We start from the raw sequence: 23,522 nt of genomic DNA, 5'->3' as shown, positions 1-23,522 counted from the left end.
AATAAATTGATCAATAATTGTGTTACAAAATGTACTGGAATTGAGATTATAAATGCATGTGTGGTTGAACAAAATTGTTAATTTTTTTTTTTTTAATGTTCATTAATTATTCTTTTATTGTATTATCTGTTTTCATTCTTCTGTACATGTCCATGGTTTGATGGTGAACCTATTTAAAGTGAATTAGCCATCGCAGTTCATATGGCTGTATGACTCTGCTCGGTCTTGTGTTTGGATGGGAATGAGGTATTGTTGACCAAGGTGGGGCTGATTGGACGATGGGGACCTATGCTACTGCCATCCGCATTCTGAATGCACAGTACCACTCCTATAACTATTAACTACTCATGAGCTATAATGCACTTGGCACTTTAGCTACAGGCCATTTTAAATGCTTTTATACGCACCTTATAATGTATACTATGACCACTGAATTACTAGCAGAAGTACCCGGCGTTGCCGGGCGGGGGAGGGAGGAGGAGGGGAGGGGAGGGAGGGGGGAAGTGGTGACGGGGGGGGGGGGGGGGGGGAGCAGAGAGGAGGGGGAGGAGCACGCAGGACACCTCCTCTTCCTTACCCCTCCCCCTCCACCCTTACCCCTCCCCCTCCCCCCTCACCCCTCCCCCTCCCCCCTCCTCCCCTTCCCCCCCTCCCCTTCACACCCCTCCCCTCCCTTCCCCCTCCCCCTCCCTCCTCTCCTCCCCTCCTCCTCTCCTCCCTTTCCCCTCCCCCTCTCCTCCCCTCCCCCCGTTCTCCTCCCCTACCCTTCCTCCCCTCCCCTTCCTCCTCCCCCCATTCCCCTCCCCTCCCCCGCCCGGCAACGCCGGGTACTTCTGCTAGTCTCTTATATAGTAGAAGACATCATGCTTCTTCTGTCTTGTATGTACGTTATCATGGCGTGTAACATTGAAAAGTAGTGAGTAATGTGTGGTTTTCCGGTGCAGCTTGTCATGTGCAGAACTTTGTTGTATCTTTTCAGTGGTGATAATCGGCATTCTTCGCTATGCGTACGGCTTGGAGAACAGGTATCCAGAAATCCCGAACAAGTGCAGTCTTGTTGCTGATTCCGTAGCTGCTGTGGGAATTTTTACCATGGGCAACTGCCAGGTGTGTATTTTTTGCTTCATAAATGATCGGCTTGGATTAATTTGCCTGCTGTCACCTGTTGCTTGTTCCTCCATACCCCCCTGCTGCACATGACTTCGTAACTTGAGTTTTCTTTTTACACCAGTGTTGTTTTCTTTTATCTCTGTTTTATTGCGAGTATTATTGCGACAAGAAACACCCATTTCCTGTAAAAGTGTAGTACCCCCTACCTCTGACAGGGGTCAGTAAAGCACTATGTGTCACATGTACAGTACATAATATTTCATGTTGTTTCATACCTGTGACATTTATTCTGTGTGGTAGTGCATACTCGAATGGTGCGTATCGCTAGATGTTCCAGGCTTGCTTGTACCAATTGCCAATTCATTATTACTTCTATGATTACGGTGTAATGATATTATGCTTGTTGATTTCTTACAGGTGTTGCTAGAGATCGATTCTGAATTAAACCTACTGTTGGGACAATGTTGTAGATCTGATTTTTACAACACGTCATCTCCGCAGCTGACTTGTAATACCATTACTGTAGAAGTAGAAATTAGATCTTTGTGCTGAGTGACGTGAACACGTGTTCACATATTTTTTAGCTCACCTGGACTTTGGGCTGGTGAGCTTATGCAATCAAGCAGTGTCCGTAGATCCGTGAGTGAGTGAGTGAGTGTGTCTGTAAACACTTCAGTCATCGCTTGAACCAAACACAGGATTTCGATGAAACTTGGCCACAAGCTTCATATCTGATGCCTAGTGAAGGTGCATTGACTGCATCAAAATCTGTGCTCATTGAGATGGCCTAGGCATGGGGGGGGGGGGGGGGGTTTAAACTCCCCGAAATAGGTATTTGCTCTCGTCTCCGAAACTATACACACAATTTCAATGAAAATTGACCGCAACCTTCATCACCCATGTCATATCCTGTCTCTTGACAATTCAAATGCAGCCTTGTTGAGGCCTACAATAATTTTCAATTTGTATTCATTGTCAGCGACTACTTGTAAAAGTGCAACAGGGAGGACCTAGAGCTCACAAACAAGACCGAAAGTCTAACAACGGTGTAGCCGGGCTTGTTATTTGATACTTTAGTTTAAGAGGATAGTAAGACCTGGGTTGGGATACCAGCTAGCAGTTAGCAAATAACGTAAGTATTAATTTTTTTGACTTCAGGCATGGACAGCCGGTTCGTGAATGACTTTTGTAAAAGAACATACCCAGTCTGAATGTTGCGATATCCAGTCAATGGCGAAACTGCAAATGGGGAATCCGCGAATGTCCCTTACGTCATTTCCTCATTCTGCTTTAAACTCAATATCTCCATATTTTCATTCCAAACAGCATCATTCATCATTCCAATCACAAATTAATACTATATTATTAATTAATCAAATTATAATATTGAATCACGATTGTATCGAGATATTATCAAACCAGTGAACCATCTTCATCTCTTCACTTCCAGATTCGGAAGCAAGATCACATGTCGATCACATTTCAAAATCATAATTGTATTCAGGAATTTCCGAAACCTCCTACTTACCTTACGACACCTGCTGGGACCCCAAAACGTTCCACAGAAGGTTATTATATTTCCTTTTAGTAAAATATGCAACTGTAATGGTTACTAAACGCTGTCTCCCTGTCATGTGACCAGATCCTCAGCTCTGATTGGAGGACGTTTGTTAGGACATACATACGAACAGACAAACGCTGTTTTAGACCAGCATTTCCCTATGGGCTTTGCTGTAAAAAGTGAAACTTAAAAAGAAAGGAAGTTAATCGGTAGTGAAGAACATGTGATGCAGTTTGACAAAAAAATGTTCCAAATTGGGTTTTGTAACAAATGACATAATGGGTATTTCCATTTATTTTTGTTCGTTTTTTTAATACAGAGTCGAGGCTCATGGAAGAGGGAAAACATTGAACGGATCAGGGTGTAACAGGACAAAACGAACAATAGAAGGATTCACCAACTAATGCTGGCAGATGGGTCGCCTGGGAGTAACGTCCATCCGAGGGACAGAACACACATTGATGAATCATCTTGAATGTGGATCACTGGGTTGACAGTTTATAGCTGTGTTGGGATTCAAACCTAGGCTAGACAGCTTAGAAGCAAGTGTGTGTACCTTTAGCCCATCCTTCCAGATGCTGGATACAATGTCACCTGTAGGACAGCGCAGGGATTTAAAAAAATATTGTCAAGGGTGCCCGCGATAGCCGTCCCTCCAAATACCACCAAGATCCTGCCTAGATCAGGCCGTCCCTCTAAACTGGATGACCATGCAAGGAGGAGACTGATCAGAGAGGCCACCAAGAGGCCAATGGCAACTTGGAAAGAGCTACAGGCCTTTATGGCAAATGCTATTCACTAATTCAGAAAGCATGTGCTAACAATATCCCAAGCACTCCACAAGTCTGGCCTATCGGGTCAGTTGGCAAGAAGGAAGCCATTACTCAAAAAAGCCAACCTTGAGTCCCTTTTGTGGTATGCAAAAAAGCACTCCTGAGATTCCGAAGGCATGTGGCAAAAAGTTTTGTGGTCTATCGAAACCAAGATGGAAATTTGTGGCCTAAATACAAATGTTATGTTTGGCGCAAACCCAACACAGCACATAACCCAAAGAACACCATCCCTACTGTGAAGCATGTTGGTGGCAGCATCATGTTATGGGGATATTTGTCATCAGCAGGGACTGGGGCCTTGTCAGGATAGAAGTGAAAATGGATGGACCAAAATACAGAAAAATCCTAGAGGAAAACCTGCTGCCCTCTTAGAAGAAAGCTGCAATTGGGACGGAAATTCTCGGAAGTTCTTGAACTCTGCAAGAAACGACCCGAAGCACAAAACCAAAGCTACACTGGAGTGGCTGAGGAACAAAAAGTTAAATGTCCTTGAGCGGCCCAGTCGGAGTCCCGATCTAAATCCAATTTTAAAAATCTGTGGCATGCCTTGAAGATTGCTGTCCATCAATGCTTCCCACACAACTTGACTGAGCTTGAACAGTTTTGTACAGAAGAATGGGCAAATATTGCCCAATCAAGGTGTGCAAAGTTGGTAGAGACCTATCCCAACAGACTCATAGCTGTAATTGCTGTCAAAGGTGCTTCCACCAATTATTAACTCAGGGGGGCGGGCATTTATCCAACTAAGATAATCTAGTTTTGTATTTTAATTAATTTTCTGAAATTTGTATAATTTGTTTTTCACTTGGAAGTTGTGCTTTACGATGTGTAAATAAAGGTGGCAAAAGTCTGATTGAATGCATTTTAATTCTAGGCTATAAGGCAACAAAAGGTGAAAATTTTGAAAGGGGGTGTAGACTTTCTGTAGTCACTGTACCTGTTCCCTTCCCTGTCTTTAATCCTATTTGTTCCCAATTGTTTATGTTTATTTTGCATTGTGCCCTACCATACCTTCACTCTTCAAACCTCTTCCTGATTTTTTTTCTCTTTCTCTCATTGACTCTACTCTCCAGGTAACCTGCAGTTTTCCACATATTTAGCTTTCTGTCTCTGCTCACATGTCCTTTGTCTACTTATTACCTTCACCACCAAAGGTGGGTGGAGGGAAGGTTATGTTTGACCCTTGTTTTTCTGTTTGTCTGTCTGTGAGCAGCCTATCTCAAAAAGCTGTGGACGGATTCGGACGAAACTTGCTGGACAGGTCGCGTGTATGACATGGCCAAATCAGTTTCTACACAATTGAGAGATAGGATCAGAAACGAGATATAACATGATATTTCAAGTTGTGGACAAATTGCGGTAGCATTTGGTGGTCGAGTTGGGTAGGTGACAAGAACAAGCCAATTTGATTTTGGTTCAGGTCCGAATCCAGATCCGGCCTATCAGTGGGATGCAAAATGTAAACTATTCAGGCTTGTGGAGGTATGCGCTCTACCGAGTGTCGTTCTGCTTTTATTTGGTTGTCTGTCTGTTAGATTAATGCACAATTATCCAAACCTTGTCTTCAGTTCTCCTCTGCCCCATTGTTAGTCTCATGGCTGCTCATCCCTGTCATGTCACTTCCATGAGCCTTGATATCTGTAAATTTTTATTTAATTTCGCTACCTTCCCCTACTATTTTGCAATTCAGTCTCCCCACCTCCCTTTTGTGTACATAATAAATGGATGTAAGCCACTGTCTGTTTTTGGTGATATTGTACTGCAACAAACACTTCACTTCAACCTTATGATGTTGTCTTCCATAAGGCCTGTGTTGTATGAATATCAAATTTTATGTTTGATTTCACCAAAGTGAATACCAAGCATCCATGGTATGTGGATCTGTCAGGATCAAACTACTGCTGCTGAGTTTGCAACTCTTTCTCTTTGATTGCTTGCTCACCTCATTTGTTTCCCTATCTGACTAGGTGATCAACGTCATGGTGATGCATATCATCGGTGTGGTTGTGGCATTTGTGTTCGCTTCCATTGGGGCCTGCTTTCAGGCCATGGTACCTGCGCATCGCTTTGTTGCTGTGCGTCCATTCCGCATCTTCTTTTGCTGCTTCGTCATTCCCATTGAGATCATCTGTATCCTTTTCCTTTGATTTACTTATTATACGTGGGGGATGGGGTTTTGCAATTGTGTGTGTGTGTGTGTGTGTGTGTGTGTGTGTGTGTGTGTGTGTGTGTGTGTGTGTGTGTGTGTCGTCCAGGCTGTAACTTTACTAGCAATTTTTTTTTTATGGGATCGAGGATCGTGTAAGAGCTAACATTAATCACAAAATAACATAAACGGACACATAATACATATAATAAAGGGAGCGGGAGACAAGATGGAAAGAGAGAGGGGAGCACACAAGCACAACAGTAGAGAACAAGGACATCGGGAGATCTGTGGGCGGGAGAGGGTTTGGGGGTGGGAAAGGGGAAGGAAGGGGGGGGGGGTGGGGTGGTGGGAGAGTTAAAAACAAATGGACACTGCTGGTACTTCCAGGAAAGAAGTCTATTTCAAAAAAATGGATCTGGGGGTAGAAAATTATTAACGGGGGTAGAAAAGATCAAGGTTTTGGATGGGGGAAGATAAGATAAGATATGGTGGTGAACAGCTGTTTTAAAGACCTGGAGGGGGGAGTGAGATTGAAGAGAGCGTGGGAGTTTGTTCAAGAGGCGGGAGAAAAGCGGATTGAAAGAGTGAAGGTGAGCAGAGAGTCTTGATTTTGGTAGTTTCACAAGAAGAGGGTTGCAGGCAGATCTTGTGCGACCTGTAGGAATATTTGTGGGACATAGTACAGATAGAGCTGGGGGATCAAGGCCGGAGAGAAGTCGGTAGAGGACAGAAAGTCCACCTACATGCCTGTGGTGAGTAAGTGAAAGGCCCTCAGAGTTAGCTTCATCGCAGGAGATTCCAATGATTCTGAATGCTTTCTCAACAACGGATGGAGGTCCTCAATGCCAAACAGGAAATTAGAGCTGTCTCCCTTGACATATCACGTGCCTTCGATACGGACTGTCACCCCGCTCTGCACACCAAACTCTCCTCTTTTGGTATCCATGGAAATCTCCACGCATGGCTGGCGGACTTCCTCTCTCGTCGTAGTCAACGTGTGTCCCTGAATGGTTTTCTCTCATCTCCTCTTCCTGTTCAGGCTGGAGTTCCCCAAGGCAGTGTTCTGGGCCCTGTTATTTTTCTGGTATTCATCAATGATCTCTCTGACTCTCTTGAAAATCCTCTCTATCTCTTTGCTGATGACTCTACTCTTTGTCGCTCCATTCTTCATCCCTCAGATCGGCAGTCTGCAGCCTCCTCACTCTCTGCAGACCTGGACAAAATCACAGACTGGGCATACAAGTGGAACATGTCTTTCAATCCTGACAAATCTCACACTCTTACGATGTCTCTCCGAAAAGACCGACTGGACAACCCTCCCATCCACTTTCTGAATAATCCTCTCCAAGAAGTTCTGTCACTCAAGCTTTTGGGTCTCACTATCTGCCATGATCTTTCCTGGGAAAACCACATTTCAAATCTGGCCTCCAAAGCCAGTCGCCGACTGGGCATCCTCCGTCGTGCGAAGTCCTTCCTTGGCACACCTGAGCTCCTCACCACATACAAGGCTTTCATCCGCAGCTCAATGGAATACTGCTCTCCCCTCTGGGCTGGTGCACCTGCCTCACACCTAGCTCGTCTTCACGCTGTTGAAACCAAAGCATTCAGAATCATTGGAATCTCCCGTGATGAAGCTAACTCCAAGGGCCTCTCACTCACTCCCCGCAGGCAGGTTGGTGGTCTTTCCGTCTTCTATCGACTCCTCTCTGGCCTTGCCCCCCCAGCTCTCTCTGGGCTCTGTCCCCCAAATATTCCTACAGGTCGCACAAGATCTGCCAGCAACCCTCTTATGGTTAAACTGCCAAAATCAAGACTCTCTGCTCACCTTCACTCCTTCATTCCTCTTTTCTCCCGCCTCTGGAACAAACTCCCTCACTCTCTTCAATCCCACTCCACCCTCCAGGTCTTTAAAACAGCTGTTCACCACCATCTCTTATCTTCCCCCATCCAAAACCTTGATCTTTTCTACCCCCGCTAATTTCACCCCAATTCCACTTTTTTGAAATACCAACTTCTGTCCTGGAAGTCCTTTGTGTCCTTGTGTTTTATACTTCTCCCACCCCCCCCCCCCCCCAGCCCCTTCCCACGCCTCCTCCCCCCAAGCCCTCTCCCTCCCACACATCTGCCTGCTCCCAAATGTTGTGTTTGTGTGCTTCCCCTTCTCTCCCCATCTTGTCTTCCGCTCCCTCTTTTTATATATTTTGTTTGTCTGGTTGATTTGTTTGTGAAGTAAATGTTAGCTCTTTCACGAGCCTCGATTCAGTATACAAAAAAAAAAAAAAAAAAAAAAAAATGCTTTGGTTTCAACAGCGTGAAGCCGAGCTAGGTGTGAGGCAGGAACACCAGCTCAAGGGAAGAGCAGTATTCCATTGAGCTGCGGATGAAAGCCTTGTATGTGGTGAGGAGCTCAGGTGTGCCAAGGAAGGACTTCACACGACGGATGATGCCCAGTGAGCGACTGTCTTTGGAGGCCAGCTTGGAAATGTGGTTTTCCCAGGACAGATCATGGCAGATAGTGAGATCCAAAAGCTTGAGTGACAGAACTTCTTGGAGAGGATTGTTGAGAAAGTAGATGGGAGGGTTGTCCAGTCGGTCTTTTTGGAGAGACAAAGTGAGAGTGTGAGATTTATCAGGATTGAAAGACATGTTCTACTTGTTTGACTAGTTTGTGATTTGTCCAGGTCTGCAGAGAGTGAAAACGCTGCTGCCTGCTGATCTGAGGGATGAGGTATGGAGCGGCAGAGAGTGGAATCATCAGCAAAGAGATAGAGAGGATTTTCCAGAGAGTCGGAGAGATCATTGATGAAGACCAGAAAAAGCACAGGGCCCAGAACACTGCCTTGGGGAACTCCCGCCTGAACAAGAAGGGGAGATGAGATAAATCCATTCAGGGCCACACGTTGACTATGACCAGAGAGGAAGTCCGCCAGCCATGTGTGGAGGTTTCCATGGATACCATAGGAGGAGAGTTTGGTGAGCAGAGCGGGGTGCCAGACCGTATCGAAGGCACGTGATATGTCATGGGAGACAGCTCTTATTTGAGCTTTTGTCATCAATTTTTCAACAAAGTTTTATTTTAAGAATATGGAGAAAACAAATTAATGTTTTTTTGTCAAAAGGTCAAAGGTCAGCATCACCTAAAATCATAATTTTTCATCCAACTGGCCTGAAATTTCAGTTTACCATTTCAACTATGTCATGAAATTTTCAACAAAGCTTTATGAGAATATGAAGAAGACAAATTCTTACTTTGGTTAAAAAGTCAAAGGCCAGCTTCACAATTTTTTTTAAAATCAATATTCATCCAATTGACCTGAAATTTGAAGAATTTGCATATTGGGTCACTGAATTGGTTCATCAATCAAAAGCTCGAAGCTGATTTTTTTTTTGTAGATGAAAAGGTCAAAGGTCAAGTTTGCAAAAAATCATCCATTTTCATCAGATTGACTTGAGATTTGAGCAGGTTTTGCATATTGGGTCATTGAAGCCTATTTATTTTGGGTCATTGAAGCCTATTTATTTTGAGGTCAAAAGGTCAAGGTTGCATAAAATCACCAATTTTTATCAGATTGACTTGAAATTTGAGCAGGTTTTGCATATTGGGTCACTGAAGCCTATTTGTTTTGAGGTCAAATGGTCAAGGTTGCAAAAAATCATCAATTTTCATCAGATTGACTTGAGATTTGAGCAGGTTTTGCATATTGAATCACTGAAGCCGATTGCATTTGAAGTCAAAAGGTCAAGGTTGCATAAAATCATCCATTTTCATCAGATTGACTTGAGATTTGAGCAGGTTTTGCATATTGGGTCATTGAAGCCTATTTATTTTGAGGTCAAAAGGTCAATGTTGCATAAAATCACCAATTTTTATCAGATTGACTTGAAATTTGAGCAGGTTTTGCATATTGGGTCACTGAAGCCTATTTGCTTTGAGGTCAAATGGTCAAGGTTGCAAAAAATCATCAATTTTTATCAGATTGACGAGATTTGAGCAGGTTTTGCATATTGAATCCCTGAAGCCGATTGCATTTGAAGTCAAACGGTCAAGGTTGCATAAAATCATCAATGATTTTGTATTTTTTTTAGCTGCTTTTGTCTTGTTTAGCATACGGAAGAAGAACCAGTCTGAATACAAAGCGGACATAGACGGACATGATTTTCATTTTCGGATGCTTTCTAGTTTTAATTACAATGGGTTTCCTGTGATGATGGTGTTTTCCTTTAAATGTGAGCCACAAGAGCAACGGTGAGCAGCATATTCTGACCCTTGAGTAGCAGTAATTGCTTCTCCTGCTTGATGAGTGCAATCAACTGATTTGTGATGAAAAGCATACCTTGACGTCACTCTTCATTATGCTTTTGTTTCTTTTCTCTGTTTCATCAACAATTGTTTCCTTTACACCTTGCTTTCCAGATGTTTCATTGTATGTGCAATTGAAACCTAACTTGCAGCTCATTTCAGCTCTATTTGAATGGATGGCACTCGGTCTCTACACAATATACTATACGTCATTTGCCGTTGAGTTATACGACGTGACACCGAGAACACTCGCTCTACTCCTTCCAGGAATGGATTCTTTTCATGATGACATGTCCGTGCTTACACCTACACAAGGATCCTAGCACTGTTTATTGTGGCACACAACTACGAAGCAACCTCACTCTCCTTATTAATACGATCATTTCGTCCTCACGAATGAAGGGAAAAGTTACCGAATTATCATATATCATATATATCTGTTCATACATTTTTTTTTAGATCTGATACCTGGCCTAAATGCTGTGCAAATGGTTTACATGGCCTGCGAGCAAGTCACACAGCTTTGCAACTTTATACACCACTAAGTGTACTAAAAAACAAAATCTCAGTTATCCAAGTAAAGCAAATTTGGGAATTGCCATGTTGCTATGATTGGACTTCCTGGCAATAAATGCCATATCCCGAAACCCAAACTCGACGCATCGAGATAGGAATGGGAGATGGGTTCAAAGAAGTGGAATTTTGTGCTGTAATCATGGAGGCCTCATGCATGCTCATTCATTCTTCTTCTTCTTTGTTCTCCTGACTTGGATTCGTCACAATAGGTTAACAGAATTTTGGAATGCCTCTTTAAGAAAAATTTCAAAGCTAAAACAAAAAACCTTTTCCCAACAATCTCACTGCTGCCAATTGCTGTGGTTTGGGTTTGAAAGGCCATCATAAATAACCGAGTCTATTTTAACAACCACAATGTGCCCTGCTTGATCACACGTCCAAGTGTGGATGTTGGTTGAGCATAATAATCATAATGAAGGAAAAGTAAAAAAACAAAAAACCTTTTTACAACAATCTCGCTGCTGCCAATTGCTGTGGTTTGGGTTCGAAAGGCCATCATAAATAACCGAGAGTCTATTTTAACAACCACAATGTGCCTTGCTTGATCACACGTCCAAGTGTGGATGTTGGTTGAGCATAATAATCATAATGAAGGAAAAGTTAAAAAAAAAAAAAAAAAAAAACCTTTTCCCAACAATCTCGCTGCTGCCAATTGCTGTGGTTTGGGTTCGAAAGGCCATCACAAATAACCGAGAGTCTATTTTAACAACCACAATGTGCCCTGCTTGATCACACGTCCAAGTGTGGATGTTGGTTGAGCATAATAATCATAATGAAGGAAAAGTAAAAAAAAAAAAAAAAAAAAAACCTTTTCCCAACAATCTCGCTGCTGCCAATTGCTGTGGTTTGGGTTCGAAAGGCCATCACAAATAACCGAGAGTCTATTTTAACAACCACAATGTGCCCTGCTTGATCACACGTCCAAGTGTGGATGTTGGTTGAGCATAATAATCATAATGAAGGAAAAGTTAAAAAAAAAAAAAAAAAAACCTTTTCCCAACAATCTCGCTGCTGCCAATTGCTGTGGTTTGGGTTCGAAAGGCCATCACAAACAACCGAGAGTCTATTTTAACAACCACAATGTGCCTTGCTTGATCACACGTCCAAGTGTGGATGTTGGTTGAGCATAATAATCATAATGAAGGAAAAGTTAAAAAAAAAAAAAAAAAAACCTTTTTACAACAATCTCGCTGCTGCCAATTGCTGTGGTTTGGGTTCGAAAGGCCATCACAAATAACCGAGAGTCTATTTTAACAACCACAATGTGCCCTGCTTGATCACACGTCCAAGTGTGGATGTTGGTTGAGCATAATAATCATAATGAAGGAAAAGTAAAAAAACAAAAACAGTTGTCCATTTAACACTGACATTGTTGTTTCACTGACATTACATGAAAATATTTTAATTCTGTTTTTGATTCGTAGTAAGTCCCGTTCTGATATTTCTGTTCACCGTACAAGGAAACATAGACATAAACACAAAAAACAAGATTTATTGTCCCACAAAGTTGATGCTATCACACTTGTTTTTTTTAAATCTTAATGGACAGATGCAACTTCTTTTATTTTGTCTCTGTCTGCAAATTTCGAACAACTTTGAAACAGGCCATTGTACCTCCTCGTTATGTATATGCACTACAGTGCATTAATGTTGCTTTATTCTTTGTGCTCATGCTTTAATATGTGTTTTTATTACTTGTTTGATGGGGAGTAGGAAGTGTGGAGAGAGAAACGATCCACTCTATCTGCAGACTTATTGGAAGTGGTGTATGTGTGTGCGTGTGTATGTATGTGTGTGTGCATACTGTGCAAGTTGCTGTTGGCTGCTATTTCCACACGTGATTGGATTTCTGGAGGTGGAACATAGACCTACCAGGTGTGTGTGTGTGTGTGTGTGTGTGTGTGTGTCTGTGTGTGTGTGTGTGTGTGTGTGTGTGTGTGCGTGTGCGTGTGTTTCAATTTTGGTTAAAGGATCTCGTCAAGTAAAGCAAACATGCATGGCCTTGTATCGCTCAAAAGTGCTAAAGATGCAGTCCATTGGCTTTTTGAATGTAACTTGAATAATTCTTATCTCTCAGCTTCCTTTATAAGTGTCAGCCTCATTGCAGAACAGGTTGGTGATGGAGTGAGTGAAGGCTTGTTGTATTACCCTTACTGGTAGGGGTTTAAATCCCATGGCTGCTCAGCGGAATGTTCCACACAATCCCTGCATTGGATGGGTGACGGTTCTTAGACACAGAATCGTTCGTGACTTGCCGTAGAATTATTTAGTCATCAATATCTTAATGATCTGACAAAAGTAGGTGGGCATATGCCAGCACCCACTCACCCTCATTACAAGCCATCATCGCACTGATATACATATATTTTTTACAGGCGTCACACTAATATCACATCACACTTTTTAGCGAGCTATGCCCAAATAGCATGACAATATCTAACGGCCCTTATCCCACCTCTACAACCAAAAACCGTCATTATCAATGTCATGAAACTCACTCCCTCAGTATTAATTATATATTACATGAATGTCCTGTTGACAACATCGTTTGTGCCAAAGGATTTACCACCACTTTTCACTGCGTAGACATAATGTTAATAAAAGTGTTAGTTTGTCATCATCTGATAACTTCAAATTTGTGCTTTTATTTTGCTTCCCTGTAGATTGGCATGGCCTTGTTGGAAATTTTCCTTGGTGGAAATTCATGGGTTTTATCGAAATCTGGTCAATCACGTAACCTCTTTATGCAACCACCTTTCCTCCTCACCTTCTCACCTATCCTTCCATCTTTCTTTCCTCTTTCTCTCTTGAATCCCCGAGGTGCATTTGATGCCATTTGATCAAAATCCTAGGATAGCTTGCTTCTTTGTAAACGAGTATCCCGCTATCAGCAATGATGATATCCACTATCGGAGCTGTTTTTGAAGTTTGTATCATTCTATTGCTATCTTATCGCAGAATAAGAAAGATTTTTCTTGCTTTTCAATCTTTTAATGAATGCTATCAATCTCCTGGTTATTTAGCAGCGAATGATGATGCAGTGCCAAAAACAATTTTGAACTTCAGTGTCATGTACCTGTGAACATAAATAAAATTATCATTAATTGCTTTTGTTTAGTATTTCCGAAACTTTAACTTTTGGATATTGAGGTTTTGAATTTTTAGTAATGGCTGTTAAAGCAGGGAAGTATATTCGGTAATGTTTGTTGGTTAATGTTCAAAATGCAGGTTGTCATCATCAAAATTCAATCTTCATCAAAATGCCCTATGCAGAGCACCCGGCTGTGTGTTAGCATCAGTTCTCACAGGGGTGCAGCAGTGCGACACTAACCCTAACCCTAACCCTAACCCTAACCCTAACCCTAACCCTAACAACCCTAACCCTAACAACCCTAACCCTAACCCTAACCCTAACCCTAACAACCCTAACCCTAACCCTAACCCTAGCCCTAACCCTAACCCTAACCCTAACCCTAACAACAACTCTAACCCTAACCCTAACCCTAACAACCCTAACCCTAACCCTAACCCTAACCCTAACCCTAACCCTAACCCTAACCCTGTAGGTGGGAGCACAAATTTGTAATTGGTTCAGGGTGCCGGCGCTAGCTCACCTACTCTTCACGAAGGACACCATGGGATCTTTAACGTCCACCAACCGATGCTGGCAAGCAATCCGCCCAGTTTTAACATCCATCCGAAGGACGGCACACATATTGATGAATCGCCCTGCCTGTGGAAACACCAAGATGGAAGTTTATAGCTGGGCCAAGATTCAAACCTAGGCTGGACAGCTCATAGTCTAGGGCTCTAGGCTATCCTGGAAGTCCGTTTCTTAAGTTATAACGTGTCATGATGATTTATTCTCTCTATGAGTGGAATGAGGAGTTGGGGTTGTTGTATGGTTTTGGCATAAACAGAAGAAGAAGAAAAAGATGTTTAAGTTGTAAATTAAGTTTTTTTTTCGTTTTTATGTACTGGTGGTGCTTGTGGAGGATTTAGAGGGTTTTTATTGACTGAATAATTGAAGCAGAAGAAGCTAGCTAGAAGCAAGCTAAAACCTTGAAGCAATGGAGGGAGTAACATGATCGGATAATCAGAGAAGATGGGAGTAATGGAAAGTGGGCGAGCCAGAAGCTTTAGCCTTTGAAAGACTGATGCTGTTGTTGTGGATGAACACATTTGCCTTGTAGAGCCGAGGAGCGGGGGATTGCCGAAACAACATGGTTGGCAAGACCGGCTGATGGTAGAAGATCGAAAGACCACCAACCACTCTACAGTGGATCATAATACCGGGATCTTGCAGTTTCAAGACCACACTATCGAAAAGTGATAGATATTTTTAAAATACCACCTTAAGCAAAAATTATTCTGATCAAAAGCAAAATGCAGAATATAACATTTCCACTTGAATGTTTTCTTCATGAATTTCTGGCAAAGTTGTAGTCTTTACATCATCAGCCACAACTTGTTTTACACCTGTCATACCACACCAACCTGTAGAGTCAGACTACCTGGAGCTAATATTTGCTCTTTTTCAGCTCTTTATGATGTTCAAAGCATTTATTTGCATTTCCATGGAGAATGGCTTCTGGGCTCCTCATTGTGGTGTGATGTAGTTACAAACCCTCTTCTGTTCTACCTAAATCCCACTACTTCCGCTTGTTTTAACCCGCGCTCATGATACACGACAATTTAACTCACATTTGTGTCCCTTCTTTGCATGTCCTTCACTGTCCCTTGTCCAACTTTGCAACATGAGGGTAACGCAAATCAGGGAGTTTCTGACAACTGCAGTAATACAAAGTGCAGTTCAGCAAAAACAATTTTTAAAATATAATTCGGGATACTCGTCATGGATTCAATAAATCTCGATGGTGTTTTGCTGATTAAATCTGATTTAAAAAAAAACATGACTACTTTGGTGGATACTTGTGTGTGCTTGCATGCTGTTCGCCACTGACGATGATGACTGATGGAGAGTTGCACGTTATGTCCAATGAACGTGTCGGAGATGAGAAGATCGTTCAGTTATTACTGTGAAACATCGGTTATGTTACTTGTAATAAGCGTTACGTCTAGCTCCCCGTCGGTGAAGTGATGTGAGTTGACAAAGTGGAAAACGCAAGGCGGCCATCTTGGATTTTGACGTGGCGACCCAATTTTCAATAGCGTTCTTCTTTTATGCGTAGATACACCCACACACCAGATTAAAAGTTAGTAGTTCGTTTATTTTTCAAGATATTTCGCTCACAAAGTTCAGACATATATATGGTGGCCGCCATCTTGGATTTTGACGTGGCGACCCAATTTTCAATAGCCTTCTTCCTTATGCCTAGATACATCCACACACCGGATTAGAAGTTGGTACTTCGCTTATTTTTCAAGATATTCCACTCACAAGTTTCAGACATACATGGCGGCGGCCATCTTGGATTTTGACGTGGCGACCCAATTTTCAATAGCGTTCTTCCTTATGCCGAGATACACTCACACACCAGATTAGAATTTGGTACTTCGCTTATTTTTCAAGATATTCCGCTCACAAGGTTCAGACATACATGGTGTCAGACATACATGGTGGCGGCCATCTTGGATTTTGACGTGGGTTGCACCCACACACCAAATTAGAATTCGGTCCTTCGCTTATGCCCGCACGCACGCACACCCGCACGCACGCACGCACACACAGACGGAGGGGAAAACCATAGTCCCCCTTTCGCTCCGCGGTGCGACGGGGGACAATAATCACTGGATGTTGACATTCTCCCTGTTAGTTGTCCTTTCGCATCAGGGTTCCACACCTCTCGCAACCCAACACACGTTTCACTCCATGCTTGATCTGACACTTCTAGTCGGAGCTGTTTGGAGTCCATAAACAGGAATATCAGCCATTTTTCGATGTCATTTCAAAACATCCTTATGCTATTGTTACTTGCCACTAACACAATGCTTGCCTTGTACTCACTAATCAGCCATCCCGTATTTTATGGGATCGTCCTGTTTTATCCCCAAATCTCCCACATTCCGTTTCGTACCATCCCAGGACTGAGTTTGTCCCATATTCTCAGTATTTTGCCTTGTTTCGTTCATGATGTCAATTACCATGGCGCAGCTAGACTGCACATGCACAGTGTGACATTAACATGCTCTAGAAGCTGCCTCGGACATATTTAAATACGCAAAACATCAAGTACTTAAAACCTCATGGCTTTAGGAGACTATTCCCCCTTGACCCACACAGGTGCTGCCCTTTCACCCTGCAACGATGCCCCCCCTTGACCCCTGCCTGACTGTTCCTTGTTGTTGTTGTTTTTTCATGACAGCTGGTCACTCTGCTTGACTGATTGAAATAGGTCACCATAAAACAGATTTAGGCAGCCGTTTCATCATTTATTCATACAACATGACTAACCCACAAAAACTGGGTCAAGATAAGGATAGATTTGATGCTGCAGGATGTTTGCAAGACTGAGAGCTTCTACATTTGATGTGTAGTCCATCCAAGACATTTCCACATTCCAATGCAGGTGCTGGAGCTGTATGCTGGCAAGTTGTTGCAAATTATGTTGGTAGAGTTTGTACATTTCAGTGGATTATAAAGGTGAAGGAAAACAGCTGAGTGTAAGGGCTGCTGCACACGAGGCAATGCAACGCAACAAGATTGCCAGGGACGGTTTTTTATAATCGTGTAATGTGTGGAAATTGACAATCCTTCTCAGCTCATTTTTAAAGTGCTTAGGTGCAATCGTGAGAGTTGAACATGTTCAACTTTTACGAAGAGTTATCAGCGACAATCCTTCATCATCGTGTGGTGTAGTGGCACTCTCTGATAATCTCTGAGGCTCCTGCATCATCGTGTGGTGTAGTGTCAGTCTCTGATAATCTCTGAGGAGGCTCCTGCATCACCGTGTTGTGTAGTGGCAGTCTCTGATAATCTATGAGGAGGCTCCTGCATCACCGTGTAGTGTAGTGGCACTCTCTGATAATCTCTGAGGAGGCGCCTGCATCATCGTGTGGTGTAGTGTCAGTCTCTGATAATCTCTGAGGAGGCTCCTGCATCATTGTGTGGTGTAGTGTCAGTCTCTGATAATCTCTGAGGAGGCTCCTGCATCACCGTGTAGTGTAGTGGCACTCTCTGATAATCTCTGAGGAGGCTCCTGCATCACCGTGTAGTGTAGTGGCACTCTCAGATAATCTCTGAGGAGGCTCCTGCATCACCGTGTAGTGTAGTGGCAGTCTCTGATAATCTCTGAGGAGGTTCTGACATCATCATGCAGCGTAGTGGCAGTCTCTGACAATCTCTGTGGAAGCTCCTGCATCATCGTGTGGTGTAGTGGCACTCTCTGATAATCTCTGAGGAGGCTCCTGCATCACCGTGTAGTGTAGTGTCAGTCTCTGATAATCTCTGAGGAGGTTCTGACATCATCATGTAACGTAGTGGCAGTCTCTGATAATCTCTGAGGAGGTTCTGACATCATCATGTAGCGTAGTGGCACTCTCTGATAATCTCTGAGGAGGTTCTGACATCATCATGTAGCGTAGTGGCAGTCTCTGATAATCTCTGAGGAGGTTCTGACATCATCATGTCGCGTAGTGGCAGTCTCTGACAATCTCTGTGGAAGCTCCTGCATCATCGTGTGGTGTAGTGGCACTCTCTGATAATCTCTGAGGAGGCTCCTGCATCACCGTGTAGTGTAGTGTCAGTCTCTGATAATCTCTGAGGAGGCTCCTGCATCATCGTGTAGTGTAGTGGCAGTCTCTGATAATCTCTGAGGAGGTTCTGACATCATCATGTAGTGTAGTGACAATCTCTGATAATCTCTGAAGAGGTTCTGACATCATCATGTAGCGTAGTGGCAGTCTCTGACAATCTCTGTGGAAGCTCCTGCATCATCGTGTAGTTTGGTGGCAATCTCTGATAATCTCTGAGGAGGCTCCTGCATCACCGTGTAGTGTAGTGGCACTCTCTGATAATCTCTGAGGAGGTTCCTGCATCACCGTGTAGTGTAGTGTGTTACGTGGTCCTCCCGGTGACTACCTGGTCTCGGTGACCCCCGGACCGTGAGAGGAACTCCGCCAGAAAGATTTATTATGTATGCGCTTTCGTAACGCAATCAATACGAATTCCAACCAAGAAAAAACCCCACACCAAGGATCCGGAATAATCATTGATATATTCCCCGAGCAATCAACCATCAACAATCAGCAATCAATAGTGCAAAGATGTAAACTCCTCTACATTAACTCTAAGATGGCCATCTTATACATTCCTCACGTGAGCCCCACTCCCGACTCCCTCCGTGGTCAATGTCTCTCACAATGTCTCCGTACTCCTGTAGTTCGATCTCCGCACGTGGGCGGTTGAACGGACCCTTCCTGACGTGCTTTCACCGGGCACGTCCCGTACCGGGAACAACGGCTGCAGCGCGCACCTCTTGGCCAAGCAAAGCGGGTAATGTAAAGCAGGCAAAGCAACACGCGGCTTGCCCAGCGCGCGCGGCCCCAGGTGCGACCCGTACGCGGCCTTGTAGACGGCGAGGCGAACTGTGCCAGCTGCTTGGTTTCGTGCACGAACCCACAGTGACTTGACGTGTCAAAGGGTAGTTACACGTCCCGGTAACTCCTCTCGCCAGACGGGCTTTGAAACGCCGATTCTCTTACGTTGCTCAATCGACACCCCTCGCGTCCGAGCTCGGCGAGGAAGAAGAAGAATCGTCGCGTCTCCAGGACCTCGTGTCTTTTCTTCTCCCGTTTCCGGTCTCCTTTTCCTCAGAAGGGCTCCTGACCCTTTAATCACAACAACCTTTAATCGACTACACATTGATAAGCAAAGCCCTGAATAGTAATTCACATACATTCACATAAATATGTAACACTCCCCCCCTTCAAGAAAGAAAGTTTGAACCCAGCGAAAACTTTCTTTGCCGGCCAACTTGGATAAACAAACCAGATAACTCACCCCCCCCCCCCAACTCATCAGTTCCCCCCGGGCACAGTCATCACTTAAAAATAAAGCAACAAAATTTCACACGATCCCCTAGATTAATTCCCTCTGGACCAAGCGTCAACCACTTCTAGTTTCTCTTGAATGACGGTTAAGAGGTGGTGACCAAAGCCCCCAAATTTAAACCTCTCTATAGCACTTTTTCGGGAGGCCCAGCGGAATATTCCCTACATGGACGCCTTAAGGAATGTGGAGTTCACGGTTAGTCCGGGGAGGAAAGTTCATTACATGGACGCCTTTAAGAACGTGGAGTTCACGGTTAGTCCGTGCAGGAAAGTTCACTACCTGGACGCCTTTAAGAACGTGGCGTTCACGGTTAGTCCGTGTAGGAGCCCCGGCTCGGCGGCTCCCCTGTATATAGTGCTTCAACTTCTCCAGACTCCTAACCGTTACGGTGGGACCCCTTGTCCCAGCCGTTACCTGACTGGCGGTCTCTTTCTCGGCCAGTGCTCTGACATTCATTCTTTCGGGAGGTGCCGTAACTCTGGGAGCCTCCATAGTAATATCGGCTGCTGCCAACCCCAAAACTACTGCCAAGTTGTCCTCTTCTGTAGACCTCTCGACGCCTACGAAAGGCCTTCCCTACTGTTATGGTCCGACCCTCCAAATCCTTACCATTCCAATTCTTCTCTGCCTCCCTGGCGTCTCTTGTGCTTGCAAACGTGACAAAGCCGAACCCTCTTGACCGTTGTGTTTCCCTGTCTTTTACCACCCGCACTTCCACCAGCGGCCCATATCTGTTGAAGACAGAGGTCAGAACTTCTTCCTCTGTGTTGAAGTTCAGTCCCCCTACAAATAACTTGGAACTTTTGTCGCATCCCGAGCTGGTGGGGTGTTATTTTCCCTGCTGTGCTCTTTACCAACCCTCGGGTTACCATAAATTTGCCCCCCGGCCAAATCATTCCCGATAATCACAGATACTCCCTCTACAGGAAGCGTGGCTTGTAAACCGACGGTGACCGGTCCTGACACCAAATTGGATTCCAAATGGATGACATGAAGTGGGGCACTAACACAGCCACCGATCCCTTGTAACCGAACACTATCACCAGTTGCGGTACTCTTTGACAATGGCAAAATGCCTTCAAGCATTAAGGATTGATGGGCTCCTGTGTCCCTCAAAACCCTAACCGGTCTTGGGTTAGTCAAGTCTCCCTTGAGTGAGACCAACCCCTCATAAATAAATGGTTGGTAACTCTTCTGTGGGCGATTTCTTACGTTTGCCATCGCATTCGGAGTTGTACTAGTCGGACTCCGCTCTGGGTCTTCCCTTTTCATGAGGTAACAACTGGACATCAAGTGTCCAGGTTTCTTGCAAAAAGCGCAAGTAGGCCCGGAGGAAAAACTCGTGGTCTGCCTCGGGCCCCCTGAAAAATAAGTTTGTCTTGGGCCCGCAGCCCTCTGATTTCGAACAGGTGGGGTATCCGCGTTGTCCCCATAATCCTCTCGAGGCCGCCGCCATGTATTGTCGTTCTCCGCACCTGCTGTTCCCCACCTCCCCTGCGGAGATCTAGGCGAGGAGTTAGGTTCGTGGACCCCTATCCGGTGGGTTAAGGCATAATCATCTGCCAGGGTGGCTGCGTCCCACAACTTCGGTACTTTCTTTTCCTGCAGGTACACTTTGATGTCCTCGTGGACACACTGTTGAAATTCCTCCACCAGGATCAAGTCACGCAATGTTTCGAAGTCTTTCCTGACTCCTTTTGACTCACACCACCGATCAAACATGTTTTCTTTCACTCTGGCAAACTCCACATGGGTCTCACTCTCCCTCTTCCTGGCATTCCTGAATTTTTGCCGGTAAGCTTCCGGAACCAACTCATAGGCTTTGAGGATGTGCTTCTTCAATACTTCATAATCTGCACATTGGTCCATTGGTAGCGCCGAATAAATCTCTTGAGCTTTTCCCACCAGCACACTTTGTACTAGTATGGTCCAGGCCTCCTCCGGCCAGTTTAACTGTCGAGCCACTTTCTCAAAGTGTGGAAAAAATTTAGCGACTTCCTTTTCACTGAAGGGTGGAACCAGCCTCACATGTCTGCCCACATCCCAGGTGTTCTGGCTAGGTGTCGACCCCGTCAGCAAGGGTGGTCCCTCTCCCCGTTCTCTCATTAACTCCAGCTCCTTGAATTTAATTTCTTGCTGAAGCTCCATGTCACGTTCCTTTAATTCCCTTTCCGCTTTTCTCTCCTCTGCTTCGAGGTCCCTTGCAGCTCTCCTCTCCTCTGCTTTTCTTCCTTCTAACCTTTCCTGGAGTTCTCGTTCCACTCTCCTTTCCTCTGCTTGTTTCTCTTCTCTCCTCTCTTCTGCTTTCCTTTCTTCTTCTGCTCTTTCCTTTTCTGCTTTCCTTTCTTCTTCTTTGATCCGTTCCTGGCTCCGTAATTGCAACTCCAGTTTCCGGAGCTCAACGTCTTCTGGTTCTTCGGGTAGCCACTGCCAGGCTAACTCGTCCCATGTTCCTAATCCCACCATAGACTGTATCACCGTGGTCTGCAACTCTGCCTTCCTCAAATTAGTTCGGACCTCCAAGTTAAAATGTTTGGCCAATTTCAAGAGGTCCGACTTTAGTAACGCTCGGAACTGTGCCTCACTCGGGGTTACCGCAAAGTTCTGTGCCACAAACGCCATGGTGCCTATCGTTAACACCTGTTAACCTTCACCCAAGACTTTACCCCAATTTCCCCAAAATTTTACCAATTAACAGTTAATTAATAAATTTTAATTAATAAAAATATTATTTTTTTATTTTACACAATTTTAGATCCCGGACGTAGACCCAATTGCGAATCCGCAAATCGTAATTTGGATGAGCCCCCAATTCTGTTACGTGGTCCTCCCGGTGACTACCTGGTCTCGGTGACCCCCGGACCGTGAGAGGAACTCCGCCAGAAAGATTTATTATGTATGCGCTTTCGTAACGCAATCAATATGAATTCCAACCAAGAAAAAACCCCACACCAAGGATCCGGAATAATCAATGATATATTCCCCGAGCAATCAACCATCAACAATCAGCAATCAATAGTGCAAAGATGTAAACTCCTCTACATTAACTCTAAGATGGCCATCTTATACATTCCTCACGTGAGCCCCACTCCTGACTCCCTCTGTGGTCAATGTCTCTCACAATGTCTCCGTACTCCTGTAGTTCGATCTCCGCACGTGGGCGGTTGAACGGACCCTTCCTGACGTGCTTTCACCGGGCACGTCCCGTACCGGGAACAACGGCTGCAGCGCGCACCTCCTGGCCAAGCAAAGCGGGTAATGTAAAGCAGGCAAAGCAACACGCGGCTTGCCCAGCGCGCGCGGCCCCAGGTGCGACCCGTACGCGGCCTTGTAGACGGCGAGGCGAACTGTGCCAGCTGCTTGGTTTCGTGCACGAACCCACAGTGACTTGACGTGTCAAAGCGTAGTTACACGTCCCGGTAACTCCTCTCGCCAGACGGGTTTGAAACGCCGATTCTCTTACGTTGCTCAATCGACACCCCTCGCGTCCGAGCTCGGCGAGGAAGAAGAAGAATCGTCGCGTCTCCAGGACCTCGTGTCTTTTCTTCTCCCGTTTCCGGTCTCCTTTTCCTCAGAAGGGCTCCTGACCCTTTAATCACAACAACCTTTAATCGACTACACATTGATAAGCAAAGCCCTGAATAGTAATTCACATACATTCACATAAATATGTAAAAAGTGGCAGTCTCTGATAATCTCTGAGGAGGCTCCTGCATCACCGTGTAGTGTAGTGGCAGTCTCTGATAATCTCTGAGGAGGTTCTGACATCATCATGTAGTGTAGTGACAATCTCTGATAATCTCTGAGGAGGTTCTGACATCATTATGTAGCGTAGTGGCACTCTCTGATAATCTCTGAGGAGGCTCCTGCATCACCGTGTAGTGTAGTGGCAGTCTCTGATAATCTCTGAGGAGGCTCCTGCATCATCGTGTATTGTAGTGGCAGTCTCTGATAATCCCTGAGGAGGCTCCTGCATCACC

General features: G+C 44.5%; 1 protein-coding gene across 2 annotated transcripts in view; it reads left to right on the top strand.

Annotated features, from left to right (window-relative positions):
* Positions 1 to 15,445, top strand: part of LOC137432946 (transmembrane protein 150A-like) — a 47,557-nt gene extending 32,112 nt beyond the window's left edge. For both annotated transcript variants that reach the window (XM_078783771.1, XM_078783772.1), the window contains 4 exons: positions 980 to 1,107; positions 5,472 to 5,634; positions 10,068 to 10,245; positions 14,723 to 15,445. In XM_078783771.1, the coding sequence (XP_078639897.1) occupies positions 980 to 1,107; positions 5,472 to 5,634; positions 10,068 to 10,245; positions 14,723 to 14,819 (566 nt within the window). In that variant the 3' untranslated portion in view covers positions 14,820 to 15,445. The remainder of the gene's footprint in view (positions 1 to 979; positions 1,108 to 5,471; positions 5,635 to 10,067; positions 10,246 to 14,722) is intronic.
* The last annotated feature ends 8,077 nt before the right edge of the window (positions 15,446 to 23,522 follow it).

The sequence above is a fragment of the Myxine glutinosa genome, chromosome 8, assembly GCF_964187855.1.
Source record: "Myxine glutinosa chromosome 8, kmMyxGlut1.1, whole genome shotgun sequence".
Classification (NCBI taxonomy): Eukaryota; Metazoa; Chordata; class Myxini; order Myxiniformes; family Myxinidae; genus Myxine; species Myxine glutinosa.
The sequence above is the reverse complement of the archived record's forward strand: the minus strand, read 5'-3'. Positions and strand labels throughout refer to the sequence as shown.